General features: G+C 35.3%; 1 protein-coding gene across 1 annotated transcript in view; it reads right to left on the reverse strand.

Moving 5' to 3' along the window:
* Window positions 1–17832, reverse strand: part of PLXDC2 (plexin domain containing 2) — a 1268934-nt gene that overhangs the window by 874414 nt on the left and 376688 nt on the right. Inside the window, exon 2 of the mRNA XM_053713963.1 lies at window positions 1821–2005. Coding sequence (XP_053569938.1) covers window positions 1821–2005 — 185 coding nt within the window. The remainder of the gene's footprint in view (window positions 1–1820; window positions 2006–17832) is intronic.

Genomic DNA, 17832 nt, shown 5'->3' on the forward strand with positions numbered 1-17832 from the left:
AAGAATAGGAGTGCTATTGATTTAACTTGAGTGGTGTTAGCGCTTAACATCGCTAATATTTTTGCACTCCACTTGTAATCTAGCCCTGTGTGTTTCAATTATTTTCATGAGATAAACCCAAAGTTACCAACAAGAGGCTGTGCCAAACTAAGATATTCGAGCACATTAGAACGCTTTGGTTATCACATTAATATATCCCTTTAAAAACTCTTGGGGGCCTATATATCAAGCTCCGAACGGAGCTTGTGGGCCCGTGTTTCTGGCGAGTCTTCAGACTCGCCAGAAACACCAGTTATGAAGCAGCGGTCTAAAGACGGCTGCTCCATAACCCTGTCCGCCTGCTCCGATGAGGCGGACAGGAATCACCGGATTGACACCTCCCTGCTGGCGGCCGCGAGTCAGTAGGGGGCGGCGTTGCACCAGCAGCTCTTGTGAGCTGCTGGTGCAATCCTGAATACGGAGAGCGTATTGCTCTCCGCATTCAGCGAGGTCTTGCGGACCTGATCCACACTGTCGGATCAGGTCCGCAAGACCTTTAATAAACAGGCTCCATAGTCTTTATTTTTATTTGCAAACCTTAATTATACATTTCTTAAGTTTAAAACAATTAAAAATAGGTACCTTTAATAAATTGACATCAAACACAGGGGCTTAGAAACACTTTTAAACTAAGTAGTTATCAAAAGTTTCAGCATTTATTTTCAGGAAATGAAGCTCATACTTCGAAGAACTGACATGTTTTGGATAAAGAGAATTGACAAACTTGCATGCATCTGGTATTGAGTCCTGTTTCACTGTTTTTAAATGCAACAATCTAGCAACATTTTTCTCTCCATTATTATAGTGACACAAATTAACATAAATGCTTTGTTTTATTATTTATAAGAGCAAGTCAAGCTTCAGTAATTTATGCTTTTTTTTCTTTTTGATTTTCTTTGTAAAACAGGACAAGCAATTTAAAAGTAGCTAAATTACTGAAATAACTATAAATTAGCCCTAAAAGATTGCAGTATGCAGAAATTCATTGTTTTAACAAAGCAGGTCCTAATTTATTCTAAATATGTGATAATGTAATAGACAATTGACCCTGGTGTGTGCATATAAGCAGTTCTGGGTATGGCCAATTACATTTCAGAAATGTTTTTGATTTCACTTGATTTAGTCTTTGTCAATTTTCTTTTGGCAGCTAGGGTGACATCTGAAAAAACTTAATTTACAATGTATATTGATACAAGTAACCTCAATTTTACATTTAGGAACCTATTTAACAAGGTGCGGATGGAGATGATCCGATATTGCGGATCATGTCCGCCGTACATCGATAAATGACGACAGCGTACGCTGTCAGCATTTATCATTGCACCAGAAGTTCTTGTAAACTGCTGGTGCAATGCCGCCCCTGCAAATTTGCGGCCAATCGGCCACTAGCAGGGGGTATCAATCAACCGGATCGTATTGGATCGGGTTGATTTCTTGCGAGTTCTGTCCACCTCCTCAGAGCCGCAGACAGGTTATAGAGCAGCGGTCTTTAGACCACTGCTTTATAACTTGTGTTTCTGGCAAGCCTGAAGGCTCGCCAGAAACACAGGGCTTCAAGCTCTATATGCCCCTTAGGATCAGAACACAAAAAAATAATAATACTAGTAATAATACTAATTTGTATGGAAACCAAATAAAAAAATCTGTGTGGTACAAATATAACAAATGCATAAATAATTGCAGCTAATACAATGATTATCTTCATAGAAACCATAAACATAAAAGCTTTTGAAAGCACTAATCTAACTGATCAGTTAATGGTCAGTAATAGGTGTCCATACCTTGACCTCTGTGCCATTGTCATTTCCATCGTCAAGAAACATATTACTGATCCCTGCTGAGTCTGAGAAATCCTGACCAATATTGTGCTTGTTTGTAATCACTGAATGTCGTTTCCTTCTGTGACTGAAGTCAACAATAACACTTTCTGTGCCAGATATATTTGGGTTTGCTGTGTAAGAAACATCTGCAAGGAAGAAAGACAAAATTTCAGTGTCACTTATACACATATACATTTTGTGATCCAGTTAGTCATGGTAGTACATACTAAATACTAAACCCAAATGTTTTCTTTCATGATTCAGAAAGAGCATTTAAAGCATATTTCTAATTTACTCCTCCTATCAAATTTTCTTCGTTCTCTTGCTATCTTTATTTAAAAAGCAGGTATGTAAAGCTTAGTAGCCAGCCAATTTTGGGTTCAGAACCTTGGTTACGCTTGCTTATTGGTGGCTACATGTAGCCACCAGTAAGCAAGTGTTATGCAGGGTGCGGAACCTTAAATGAGTCAGCTACTAAGTTTTACATTCCTGCTTTTTAAATAAAGATAGCAAGTGAACGAAGAAAAAAATTGATAATAGGAGTAAATTAAAAAGCTGCTTAAAATTGCATACTTTATCTGAATCATGAAAGAAAAAAAAATGGCTTTAGTGTCCCTTTAAATGAACACAAAATTATGAATGTATTTTGACATAAAAACAAGAAGTTGTTTTAGTAAACACAGCAACATCAGTGTTTTTTTAAATAAATAAAAATCTCTAATAACATTATTATTATTATTAAAGGGAACATGGGAACAAAGCAAATTTGATATTAGAACTGGAAACTTTTTTTTAATTATAATCTTTTTCTGAATCACAAAAGAACATTTTTTGGTTTCATATAACTTTAATTTGCAACAAAGAAAAAAACAATACCCCATTTGTTATGTCCCTTTGTTGTACTTTTATGGTCAGTACAAAAAAAAGATGTTTGCATTCTTTAAAAATAAGAACATCAGTTTAGGGCATACAGATTTGCTTTGGCAGAAAAATCCTAACTTGCATTGCATAACTAGTATAGTACAATATGATTATGTTATACTATGAAATAACATTTCCTTCTTAGTGTGTGTATTATCTTAAAGGGACATGAAACCTACATTTTTTCTTTCACGATTTAGATAGAGTATGTGATTTTAAGACACTTTTAAATTCACTTGTATTTTCAAATGTGCTTCGTTCTCTTGGTAACCCTCGTTGAAAAAGAATATGCACATATCCTACACTAGTGGGCGCTAGATGCTGATTGGTGTCTACACACATTATTCTCTTTCATGGCTAACTAGATTAACTAGATTTGTTCCTCTAGATTTAAAAATATTGTATGTATTTCTTAAGGGACATGAAACCCATTTTCTTTTCTTTCATGATTCAGATATAAGGGCCGAATTATCAAGGGCCGAATTGCATTGCATAACTAGTCTAGTACAATATAATTATGTTATACTATGAAATAACATTTTCTTCTTAGTGTGTGTAATATCTTAAAGGGACAGTCTAGGCCAAAATAAACTTTCATGATTCAGATAGAGCATGTCATTTTAAACAATTTTCCAATTTACTTTTATCACAAATTTTGCTTTTTTCTCTTGGTATTCTTAGTTGAAAGCTTAACCTAGGAGGTTCATATGCTAATTTCTTAGACCTTAAAGCCCACCTCTTTCAGATTGCATTTTAACAGTTTTTCACCACTAGAGGGTGTTAGTTCACGTATTTCATATAGATAACACTGTGCTCGTGCACGAGAGGTTATCTGGGAGCAGGCACTGATTGGCTAGACTGCAAGTCTGTCAAAAGATATGAAAAAAGGGGCAGTTTGCAGAGGCTTAGATACAAGATAATTACAGAGGTTAAAATTATATTATTATAAATGTGTTAGTTATGCAAAACTGGGGAATGGGTAATAAAGGGATTATCTATCTTTTAAAACAATAAAAATTCTGGTGTAGACTGTACCTTTAAAGGGACATGAAACCTACATTTTTTCTTTCACGATTTAGATAGAGCATGTGATTTTAAACAGCTTTCCAAATTGCTTCTATTATCTCATTTGTTTTGTTTTCTTGGTAACCTTTGTTAAAAAGGATACAAAGGTATGCTCAGGACCTGATGATTGGTGTATTCTATCATCGGTCTTTCCGTCATGATCCGCTCAGCGGATCATGTCCGACAGACATCGCTAAATGCCGACAGCATATGCTGTCAGCATTTATCATTGCACAAGCAGTCCTTGTGAACTGCTTGTGCAATGTCGCCCCCTGCAGATTCGCGGCCAATCGGCCGCTAGCAGGGGGTGACAATCAACCTCATTGTATAGGATCGGGTTAATTGCTGTCTGCCGCTCAGAGCAGGCGGACCAGTTAAGCAGCAGCGGTCTTAAGACCGCTGCTTCTTAACTGCTGTTTCCAGCGAGCCTGAAGGCTCACACGGAAACAGGGGCATCAGGGGCCGTCTAGCCCTTGATAATTCGGCCCCTATATCTGAATCATGAAAGAAAAGAAAATGGTTTTCATGCCTCTTATGAAATACATAAAATATTTGTAAATCTAGAGGAACAAATCTAGTTAGCCAATCACAAGAGAATAATGTGTGTATGCACCAATCAGCATCTAGCTCCCACTAGTGTAGGATATATGATATTTTTTTTTCAACAAGGGTTACCAAGAGAACGAAGCACATTTGAAAATAGAAGTGAATTTAAAAGTGTCTTAAAATGACAAGCTCTATTTGAATCGTGCACATTTAATTTTAACTTTCCTGTCCCTTTAATGTCAAATGAAGACCAGATTTAATTTTCTTGCAAAAGGTTCATCTTTATGAATAATGCATACATCAAATGTTAATCTAAAATAATAATCATATTGCTTCTGGTATGTAATAATTGTAGCAGCAATACATTTTTCAAATCATTATAACAATGTCTGGTAATTAGACGTGAAAAATGACACAAAAAAACGGGAAATGTAGTTGCCTCCCTTCTCAATCTTTTTAATTTCATCTTTTTTTCTTTTTTGCAAAAGATGAAAACAGTTAATGAGTTTCTGGAGCATAAAAAATGACTCTTCAAGGAAAAAATATTGAACTTTATTATTCATGTTTTTGTACCCATTACATGAAGGTTAAAAGTAATAAATTATTTATCTACAAAATGAATATTAGTCCCCAACATATGTATACAATGCAGTTTATAAATAATCTTTATAAATTTTAGGCACACTGTATCCTAAATTAATTTGAGGTTAAATATAAATTAAATTTCTGAAATAAATATTTGAGCATGTTTTTGTGTTGGGTTTTGCTAATGTCACATATGAAATTCCAGGCCAATAACATTATGCATAAGGTTCATACGTTTAGCACAGTGGCGTATTTAGGTTGTGTGCTGCCCTAGGAGCTCAAAATTCTGCTGCCCCCCCCCCCCCAGGTTTTAGATATTTTTTGTTGGTGAGGGTGTAACATGACTTTGTTTTCATGGCATTTCCAAAGTAACTGTTCAAGTGCACGTGTGTGTAGTGAGTGTGTGTAGTGAGACTCAAAAAGTGCTGCCCCCCCAAATTTGCCACCCTAGGCAAGTGCCTTGTTTGCCTAGGCCAAAATACACTCCTGGTTTAGCAGCTAAGAAGTGAGCCACTTTTCATTGCGCAGCATAGACGTGAGCCAGATGAAAGATTAATGGGCCATAATGTGATCCACACCAAAACTGGCTCTCTGAGCTTGTGGGTTGTGCAGCATATGTGTGTATGCTACTTAAAAATGTCATGCAGTGTATTGCAAAAATGCTTCAAATCAAAAACTGAATGCACTCATTCTCATTTTGGCCACTATGTTCTTTTAAATACATATAGCAAAGGTCATTTTCCAAAAATAAACTTCTACAATGAAACTAGTTCTTATTTTTCAGTACATTGTCCTAACCATCTGTATAATATTTCATTTGGCATTACTGTTTTAGTTCTCAGAAAAAAATATAATGTCCTAGTTCAAGATAGAGAACTGTATATATTGTTGCACATTAAAATACTACTACCACTGTTACTACTAATATTACTACTAATACTAATAATAATAATTGTAATAATAAAATCAACATGGTTTGTCTGACAGAGTCAGGATGCAGTTATAGTAACAGTCTAAAGAGAGTCTACAGTACAGCCCCCTAAAACAATTTGTATAGCCCTTACTTTGTCCAGATTTTGGTAAAGTATTTTTAAAAAGTAATTTTATCTTATAGTACTTGTCAAAAAGCAAATGTGTAATGATTCAGGTGTAGGAGACATATAGCACCACCATTACCACAAATGTCTGATGTGTGCTTGCTTAGGTTTATGTAATAGCACAGTTAGCTCACTGCATCACATTAACAGGCAGATTTTAGCACTGTGGCATATATCCATTTCGTATACTTATGATTTAGGTAGCAATATTTCTTTAAAGAGATAGAAAGGTCAAAATTGAAACGTGTAAGGGTGCATTTCAATGTTAGATATATTTTTTTTTGCAATATACTTCTATTAGCAAAAATGTTTGTAGTAAAAGTTACTACAGGTTTTTAACGGCATATGCACATATGCTGTGAGGGCCAATGTACCAGTATTCAAATACTACACCTTCACAGAGAATCATCAGGGGCTTGTATGATAAAAATGAAGTCTTCACAGACACAATACACACCTCTGGATGTTATTTTTCCTCATCAAAGAATCAGCCTATAAATAGCCGGAAAGAAGGCAGCGGCTTCACCTTTGATAAAGCCTACGAGCGAAACAAGTTAGGGGAGTGGGGACTCTTTTCCTACTTTTAATTTGCAATAGTGGCAACTTGATGCTTATTATAATTACTGTATCTTAAATGTTACCATACTAGTAAACGCTTGAGGCTGACGATTTGTGTCGCCCTATTGTAATAACAACTGTGCTAATTATTCTCCTTTAGATTATGATCAAACTATGTACACTCAATATGTCTAGACCATCTCTGACCATCTAAGCAGGGAGTATTGTAATAAACTGTTGGTGCAAAATGTGCACCTTTGTTTAATCATATAGCATTTTAGCGGTATATAACCACTAGCTAGTCTAATAATACAAATATTGGTGCAAAATGTGCGCCCTTGTCTAACCATACAGCATTTCAGTGGTATATATCCGCCAGCTAATAATTAAAACAATTATTGGTGCAAAATGTGCGCCTTTATTTGATCCAGACAGCACTTCAGTGACTTATATTCACAACGCGTATATCTATTGAAAACTGGTGGTGCGAAATGTGCGCCTTTACTTAAATCGATAGCATTTTAGTGACTCATATTCACAATCTTATATTCATTTCCCAGTTATAACTTAATTTGCCTAATATGCTCTCATACCACTAATACTAATACTTTGCAGTGGTGACTACCTTACCTACTCCAAGCTAGAGACAATGGGCATATTTATCAAACTCGCTGCTCAATAACCTGTCCGCCTGCTCTGAGATGGCGGACAGACATCGCCGGAAATCAACCCAGTCCAATACGATTGGGTTGATTGACACCCCCTGCTAGTGGCCAGAATCTGCATGGGGCGGTATTGCACCAGCAGTTCACAAGAACTGCTGATGCAATGATAAATGCAGAGAGTGTATGCTGTCAGCATTTATCGATGTGCAGCAGACATGGTCCACTTCTTAAATAGGCCCCAATATATTATAGTCTGCAAATATCAGGTTAGCAGTCCCATACGATACATATTTGGTCTCTCAGAGTAGATAGAGGCCACACTGGGTTTCGACATCACACCTGCGAGTTATCTGTTTCACATTAACTGTGATACATAGGTCACTGGGGGACACCCTGGTACACTACCTTGCTGGAATAATACTCTAGTCCCCTCAATACTAGTATATATGGTTGAGTATACGGTCACAATATTTTGCAATGCTGAATCATTTTGTCCACTTTGTGGTTTTTAATATGTTTATTTTATTATATTAATTAAAAGTTACATTTTACGCCATTCTTTTGGGAATTACCTATTTCTGTCCACCTACTATATATACCCAGAAGTGTTGTGAGTTCTAGTTAGTACACACTCTGCAAGTGTCTTTCACTTGATTTTTTTCTGAACAATACACATATTCGCCAGCTCTCTGAGCTTGAATACTTATACAAGGGCCCACACAGCATATGTGTGTATGCCTCTGATAAACAGTAATAATTTATGCACCCATGCACATTTTAATTTTTATCTTTTTTATCCCTTTTTAATTTGATCACTCATCACCTGCTCTAGAATGTGTGTTACGAGAATAAATGCAATAATACAATAATCATTACTTACTTAAATAAGAAGTAGATTTTTTTCTTGGAAAAATTTTTTTTCTCTCCCATTTACCGTCTTCCTGCATCATGTTACAGACATCAGCCAATCATAGACTAGTATATGATTACCCTGTGAGTTTGTGCACATGCTCAGTAGTAACTGGTGCCTCAGAAAGTGTGAATAAAAAAAACTGAGCAAAATTTGATAATGGAAGTAAACTGGAAAGTATCTTAAAACTGCCTAATCTTTCTGATTAATGAAAGTTTATTTTGACTCTAGTGTTCCTTTAAAGTGATGGTAAACTTTGTTCAAACGCTACGCTGCGTGTGAACCATCTTTCCTAATTAATGGCACTTTTATTCATAATTTTCATATAATATGTGTGTATTAAAAATGAATATCTCACTAACAGTTAAAATCACGCCGCTGTTCCTCCGCCTGTCTATTTTCTTAGACTTTTTTTTTTTGTCATTTTCTTCAATCTTTCAATCAGAACCCAGGCCAGACTCTGGAGATGCATCAAATATCTAGCGCATGCGGCATCTAAGTAAGGGGCGTGTGTTTCTTCCAAGGACACCAGTTGGCCTGGTTTCTGATTGAAAGATTGAAGAATGTGACAAATAAAAAGTCTAAGAAAATAGACGGGCAGAGGAACAGCAGCACAATTTTAACAAATATTATTTTTTAATACACACATATTACATGAAAGTTATGATTTAAAGTGTCATTAATTTGGAAAGATGGGTCACACGCAGAGTAGCGTTTGAACAAAGTTTACCATCACTTTAAGTGTAAAAACATATAGGGCTAGATTACAATTGGGGCGCAAACGGTTTTGCGCTAGCATTATTGTGTTTATGCAAGCCATTTTTATTGCGCTGATATTACATTTTATGCTCTTTCTAAACATTAAAGGACCAGTAAACACAGTAGATTTGCATAATCAACAAATGCGAGATAACAAGACAATACAATAGCATTTACTCTGAATTTCAAATAAGTAGTAGATTTTTTTCTAACAAATTTCAAAGTTATGTATATATTTCCACTCCCCCTGTACCATGTGATAGCAATCAGCCAATCACAAATGCATATACGTATAGTCAGTGAGTTCTTGCACATGCTCAGTAGGAGCTGGTGACTCAAAAAGTGTAAATATAAAAGAATGTGCACATTTTTTTTAATGGAAGTAAATTGGAAAGTTGTTTAAAGTTACATGCTGTATCTAAATCATGAAAATTTAATTTGACCTGAGTGTCCCCTTAAAGTTTAATTTTGACTTTAGTGTCAGTTTAATAAGTTAGGTAAGAACCTCCTTTTTTCCCCAAGAATAAATATATTTCAGACATTCTATAAACTGGCTTTAAAGAAAACTTTTTATAATACAAGTTTCTAAAAGTTAAAGTGCATATATTATTCTCTGGACATTTTAAAACTAGAAATGATACTGCAGTCAGAGACCTGTTGGCAAACACTAAAAAAGTCTTTGAGATACTTGATTATTATGCTGCTTGTAAAATTTAGCTCCACTGTGGTAATATTTAGAATTAAAAATGAATTAAACATTTTGGAGATATTTTGAATTGCAAATATGCAGCAATACCTACTGTGTACAAGTCAACACTATTAATATGGTGTGAGATAGAATTCGCTGTGATGACAGTAGGTGTATATATCAGAACCTCTTTTATATACAGTATACTGCAATGTGGAACCAGAAAACAGCACCTGAATATTTATTGACACCGCCATTGCTGCACATGTAAATGATTTCATGTATGATATCAAACCTTTGTTGTTTTTTTCTCTAATATAATTTAGGTTTCTGAAGGTGATTGTTACATATTGATAATACATCTGATCTGTTTTGTACTGCAATAATGATCTGTTGTACCTGTGCAATGTAGTGATCTTTTTTTTCCATTTTAAAGTAGCAATTGAAAGGTTAATTTAAATATACTTAAGGATAAATCCTGTAAGTGTTTTTAAAATACAGACATGATATAAAAGAAAAATATTTAGTTATGGAGTTGGTCCAATGTGATGATAATTCCATTTACTGATTGTCAGTATGTTATGCATTACAATTCTGCAATGGCCATTGCTTATGAAACCTCAACATAAAAATGCACAGCAGTTCTTTTTTAGTACCTGTATAAAACTGTATCAATATTGTGGCAGTGTACACTAATTATAATTAATAGAGGTCCCCTATAGTTGGTCACAATGACAAGCAACAAGGAGCATCTGACTACAGCCACAATAAAATATAGATACAGGTGTTCCTGTGCCTTCTAAGGAAACTCTCCTCATTGGATTAAAGGGACAGTCTACTCCAGAATGTGTATTATTTAAAAACATAGATAATCCCTTTATTAGCCATTCCCCAGTTTTGTATAACCAACACTGTTATATTTATACACTTTGTACCTCTGTGATTACCTTATATCTAAGTCTCTGAAGACTGCCCCCTTATTTCAGACTTGCATTTTAGCCAAGCAGTGCTGACTCCACATGCCCAATTATTTTTCAAGGCGATTACTTGGATACTTACTTTTACAATATATTTTTTTTTCAGAAGTAAACTAAATTAGTTTGTAATATATATATTTTTTTTTTTTTGCCAAATTGTTCTTATATAAGCAGCCTACAACCCAATTGTATCCATTACTCCATAGTGTGATCTGCAGAAGCCACTGAAAACATTGTGTCAATCTGTCTCACAGTGTGAAACCATTCTAGGAGGAGGGCTTCTAAAATGGTACATGGTCTAGGAAATAAACTTTACAATGAAATACATTATGACCTTTATATATATAGCTCAAATGAGAAAAGAAGAGAGGTGATAAAGCTGCATCCCCACCACCTTAAATTATAGCTGACCAGAACTAGCTACTGGGAAATCTCCTGATGTCCTGGTAGGCCAATCCAGCCTTGTTCATGGTTAAGATAGAGCATGCAATATTAAACAACAGTTTTCTCTAAGTAGTGCACTGCTGCTCCTGAGCTTAAACAATATGTTTTTAAACAGATAAGAGATTAAAGCAAAGTAGTTAATAGAAGTAAATTGTAAAGGTACGAAATAAATGTAGCTATGTATATATACACATATATCTACCAGGGGGAGTTTTTAAATCCAATTCTCAAAAAATTATAATTATCTGTTTTCAAATTAATAATAAAGTTTAATAATAATAATTAAACTAAATATTAAATCGGGTAATGGATCCCGGCAGCTCTTTGTCAAGAGATGGTCAGTCTCCCAGAGGTAGACTATCATCAAAGTGAACGAAACACAAAGGCGCCGTATGACCTAGTACAGTTTGGTATGGAGATGTGTGATATATGATATATTTAAACTACTCACAAAAAAATGGCACCAATAAGGTGCTTGTAGAGTGGGTTGGAGCTTTGCAGTAGTCCAGCTGATTGTATAGGGAATATCCAAGTCTAATCAAACCACAGAAACAGAACCAATGGTAGATCGAACTCCTATAATAGGAAAGCACAATACCACATGGCCCAGCACAGTCTGACTATTGGCAATAAATAGAGATTGTACAAACTTACATCTCAAATGCACCCTCAGCTGCTATATATGTAAGCTGGAACTTCACAGCCGCCTAGTTGACTAAACTTAGGATATCTCAGGATACAATCCCACAATGTCAGATATCCACAGGTAGATATGAGCAAGTGTATATAATAAAACAGATATTTTATTAAAAAAATCAACGCGTTTCTCAGCCAACTAAATAAGTCAATAAAAATACACTTGCTATATATACTCTCACCAAAGCCATGATAGATTCTAGGAGAATCTAAAACACCTGCAATCCATGGAAATGTAAACTGTAAAGGGCAGAGATATGTTTAAAAGTAATCTGCTTCCATCACTACAATAAGAATAGTCATTTTTATTTCAGGCACAAGTCAAAATATGGAAAACCAGTGGCATATTCTGTCTTGTATTCATTTTAGTGGAAAGAAGAAAATACCTGTAGTCATATGGTTGATCTACAATTTTTAAGCTGTCATGCACTAAGGATTTGAAGACACAAGACACTCTAAACCCAGTGAGTTGAAATTGCTAAAGTCAGAAAGAACTAATACTCGGCATATATTTAAAGAAACAACATATTTATTAAGGAACACTATCTAGTTGATTTCTATATTCATACTAAATTCGGCATATTAGTTTTATGATTATTAAACTTTTATCAATCATTTTATTTAATCTGCCCACCAATGCCAACACCCTATAAATACAAATGGATAGCACCAAACATAAATATACTCATTAAAACACTACTGCTAGATTACAAGTGGAGCGTTTATTTATCATGCGCCCGTAAACAGGCAAATATACGGGCATGTGTGATAAATAACCAGCCATTACAAGACCTTTGGTTAATTTTTAATAATGTCCCCCAATGGCCTCCAAAATAAAATGTGAGGTCCCTTTATGAAAATAAAAAAATGTATCTTTTTAAAAAAAAACAAAAAAAAAACCTGCACTAAGCAGTTTTAGGGGTTAAAGTATGCGGCACTGAAATGTTCCTTTACATAGCGGTCTATGGGGAACTGTGTGTTCTCTATAAATATATATGTAAATGCTTATATACATATATATTTACGTGTTAATATGTATCTAAACATATAAACACATAAATATATATTCAAATATGCTGCCCATCACTGCGCAACTTACCCCCTTTGCTGCGCTAGGTTCTCATGCCGTGTCTCACGGCATGAGAATGAGACTCCCATTGGAGTCTATGGAAGAGCGCAAAGCTTCCATTGAGGGTCACTTCAAATACCAGCGCACAATTGCAAGTGCTGGTATTACCAGTGGAGCACAAATATCCCACTTGGGAAAGTGCTATTTTGCACTCCACTCGTAATCTCGTCCTATAGATTTAAAAATCTTTAGTAGCAAAAAGTAATAGATGTCAGTGATATTGTTGGAAAAGTTTAATTTTTTAATTCTTAAATTATGAATGTTGATGTCATTTAGAAACTGGTAAATAACACTTTAGAAACCTAGAAGGTAAACTGACATAGTACAACTGGACCTTTGCAACTAGGTGAGCTTCAAAACCAAAGGTGAAGCAAAGCTACATACCTAATTTGTTTTGATGAAATCCCCCTGTTCTCTTGGGGAGAGTACTGGGCAAGTACCACCTAGCAAAAGTGGAGCATCTTTTACCTTTGATGTTTGGGGTCCTAAAATAATGAATTCAAATATCCTTTAAAGAAATATTCAGAGAAAAGATTGTTTTATCTGTCTAATAATTTTTGAGTTCTTGATAAAATGTACCAATAAAAAAGAAGAATTTGACATTTTTTTTATATAAAGTTTAACAAAAGTTAACAATTTGCCATCGAAGTCCAAATTTCTATAAAGAGTTGAGTCACACTGACCTCAAACCAAACTGCGTGAAATAGCAAAACTCAAAGCAATAAAATAAAACCACAAAATGGAAGCATCACATATACCAAACCCAAGCATGCATCCCATGATCATGAAGGAATGAAGATCTATTATCCCTTAGTCAGTTACCTATTATCTGAAAATTTTCCCTGAAAGGTGAAACCCAAAATGTAGCTTTTAAACCTATTTTAACCACAGCAACTTACGTACTGGGTATGTATGTGATTAGTTACATATATATTTATGTGTTAATATGTGTATATAGAGATATCAACACATAAATATATGTATATAAGCCTATACATATATATTTACTGGGAACACACAGTTCCCTTAAAAAGCAGTGTAGAGGCACTTTTCAGTGCCATTTTTTTAACACGTCACTCCTGCCAACTTTACCACCAAAATACTGCTTAGTGCAGTTATTTTATTAATAAAATATACTACACTGTATTTTGGAGGCATTTGGGGCACATTTATAAAATTAACCAGAGATTTGATCTCTGGTTAATTTTATAAGCGCTAATTGCTACTACAACCTTGTAATTGCTACTATGACTTTTTAAATTAGCGCTCCACTTGTAATCTAGCCCTTAATGTTTAACTAGATTTGAAAATTGATTGTTGCTGCTAATCTAGCTGCATTGTTTTCTATGTGTACTGTTCTGGACTGATTCTAGACCTAGATTGTTAATTAAGGTTTCCACAAATAAATGATGGCACCAGTAAGGGTAGGACACCCTTTTGTAATGTTTTCTTGCTTTTCTGATTTAAACCCCCATTTTTATCTCTTTCTTTATCAGGATAAAGGTCACGTAAATAAAAGATTACCTTTGAAAATGTGTGACATTTGACACCTTTGAGTAATTTGAATGATACAATAGTGACTGAAGGTGCAATGATATAATAGTGACTGAAGGTGCTCATCACCCCCAGCACACCACTGGTGCTATGTCTGCTGTCTTCAACCACAGCCACAACCATTTGTAACCACACTTCTTTGCTGCAGCACCACAAACCCTCACAAACCAAACTCCTTATTAGTTTTAAAATGTGATGTAATATAGAATAAATTATCAGTAAAGCTTATGACTTCTCTCTCTCTCTCTCAATGTGTATAGATAGAGGAAAGTCAAATGTCAAACATGGCATACCCTTGTGCATCTAGAAATTAGCAATGTGAGCTTATTCACAGTTCATTGTATAACAGGATGAAATCACTTTAAAGTAACAGACATGAAATGAGTAGGTGAACATAAATTCATACTAAGATGCAGCTCAGCTAATTTCCCAACAGAATTCCGATGCTAATTCAGTGCAACACTGAAGTGGTTGTATCAGTTAACCCAAAACCTTACAACAAATTCAGACTTGTGGCTATCATTAGAGCCTCTGTTATAAAAACAAAACAAAAAAACATTATAAGAAGTGAAGTAATCTTTAAATATAAAAACAGCCTATTTTTTATAGATTATATTCAGTGCAAGGGAAGATATCACATCTACTCTCATATTCATTTAATGACAGAGTAGAGAAACAAAATGAGAGAACAGGACAACTTGAAATAATTGGTTCAGAGCTGTAAACACAGGAGAATGACAGGAACAAAGTCACATCAACCTGAAATGTAATCATACAAAGGCTGCATATCATTTTGTGCATGATGGTCCTATAATATTGTTTGAACAAAAGCTATTATACAGATTTTTCAAACTCTGGAACATAGCAGTAATAATGGAATTCCAACTAGTCTCTGCAAACCATGAAAACAAATGTGATATTGCAATTTGTACTATGAGTAACATAAAATTAAAAATTAAACATGAAGTCGCAATTTTTTCTTTCATGATTCAGATAGAACATAACATTTTAAACAACTTTCCAAATTACTTATATTGTCAAATGTGCTTAATTCTCTTGATATCCTTTGTTGAAGGAGCAGCAATGCAATAGTGGGCGCTTGCTGAACACCACACCGATGAGCCAATGACAAGAGGCATAAATGTGCAGCTAACAATCTGCATCTAGCTTCCAGTAGTGCATTGCTCCTCCTGAGCCTATCTGGGTATACTTTTCAACAAAGGATACCAACAGGACAAAGCAAATTAGATAATAGAAGTAAATTGAAAAGTTGTTTAAAATGTTATGTTCTATCTGAATCATGAAAGAAAAAATTGCGACTTCATGTGTCTTTAAAGAGTAACAATTCAGTCAGTAGTTACAAAAGTGTTAAGTGGGCAAACATTTGATTAAGCATATTTAAATTTCCAAAAACAAAAACATTCACTAAAGACACATAATAATGCAATTATAAAATGCACTTCAGTATTAGAATATTTTGTTAGTACATAAATGCTCACTGGTAACTTTGTGCTAAAGGGACGGTGAAGACACAATATTTATTCTTTATTACTTATTGTTAAATACCAGACAAGCATCTTGCAACAAGTTCCACATCTATAAGCTTGTAAGAAGTACTTGAAACTTTTAAATAATGATTGTTTGTTAGCAGTCAAAAAATGGCTGCCAAGCTCCGCCCACAGCTATCTTCTTGTCCATTTAGCTTTTCTTGTATGACAGTTTAGCAGTGTACATTTAATAATTTTCAGTTAGCTATTTCAAATTGCACATGCATAAATCAGTGTGTGCGAGTAGGAAAACTTGTTTATGAGTCAATTGTGATTGGAGAAACTAAACATACTAAAATATATACACAATTTTCATTATTCATATTATTATTCATATTTAAAAGTTGTGAAGCACCAAATTGACAGCGCTACTTCCAGGTGCTATAAAAAAACAACAAAAGTCCAAATAATTTCAAGATTATTTATTATATAAAATCATTCATACAGTAAAAATACAGGGAGTGCAGAATTATTAGGCAAATGAGTATTTTGACCACATCATCCTCTTTATGCATGTTGTCTTACTCCAAGCTGTATAGGCTCGAAAGCCTACTACCAATTAAGCATATTAGGTGATGTGCATCTCTGTAATGAGAAGGGGTGTGGTCTAATGACATCAACACCCTATATCAGGTGTGCATAATTATTAGGCAACTTCCTTTCCTTTGGCAAAATGGGTCAAAAGAAGGACTTGACAGGCTCAGAAAAGTAAAAAATATTGAGATATCTTGCAGAGGGATGCAGCACTCTTAAAATTGCAAAGCTTCTGAAGCGTGATCATCGAACAATCGTTTCATTCAAAATAGTCAACAGGGTCGCAAGAAGCGTGTGGAAAAACCAAGGCGCAAAATAACTGCCCATGAACTGAGAAAAGTCAAGCGTGCAGCTGCCAAGATGCCACTTGCCACCAGTTTGGCCATATTTCAGAGCTGCAACATCACTGGAGTGCCCAAAAGCACAAGGTGTGCAATACTCAGAGACATGGCCAAGGTAAGAAAGGCTGAAAGACGACCACCACTGAACAAGACACACAAGCTGAAACGTCAAGACTGGGACAAGAAATATCTCAAGACTGATTTTTCTAAGGTTTTATGGACTGATGAAATGAGAGTGAGTCTTGATGGGCCAGATGGATGGGCCCATCAGTCCGGTAAAGGGCAGAGAGCTCCAGTCCGACTCAGACGCCAGCAAGGTGGAGGTGGAGTACTGGTTTGGGCTGGTATCATCAAAGATGAGCTTGTGGGGCCTTTTCTGGTTGAGGATGGAGTCAAGCTCAACTCCCAGTCCTACTGCCAGTTTCTGGAAGACACCTTCTTCAAGCAGTGGTACAGGAAGAAGTCTGCATCCTTCAAGAAAAACATGATTTTCATGCAGGACAATGCTCCATCACACGCGTCCAAGTACTCCACAGCGTGGCTGGCAAGAAAGGGTATAAAAGAAGAAAATCTAATGACATGGCCTCCTTGTTCACCTGATCTGAACCCCATTGAGAACCTGTGGTCCATCATCAAATGTGAGATTTACAAGGAGGGAAAACAGTACACCTCTCTGAACAGTGTCTGGGAGGCTGTGGTTGCTGCTGCACGCAATGTTGATGGTGAACAGATCAAAACACTGACAGAATCCATGGATGGCAGGCTTTTGAGTGTCCTTGCAAAGAAAGGTGGCTATATTGGTCACTGATTTGTTTTTGTTTTGTTTTTGAATGTCAGAAATGTATATTTGTGAATGTTGAGATGTTATATTGGTTTCACTGGTAAAAATAAATAATTGAAATGGGTATATATTTGTTTTTGTTAAGTTGCCTAATAATTATGCACAGTAATAGTCAC

Source organism: Bombina bombina, chromosome 5, assembly GCF_027579735.1.
Source record: "Bombina bombina isolate aBomBom1 chromosome 5, aBomBom1.pri, whole genome shotgun sequence".
Classification (NCBI taxonomy): Eukaryota; Metazoa; Chordata; class Amphibia; order Anura; family Bombinatoridae; genus Bombina; species Bombina bombina.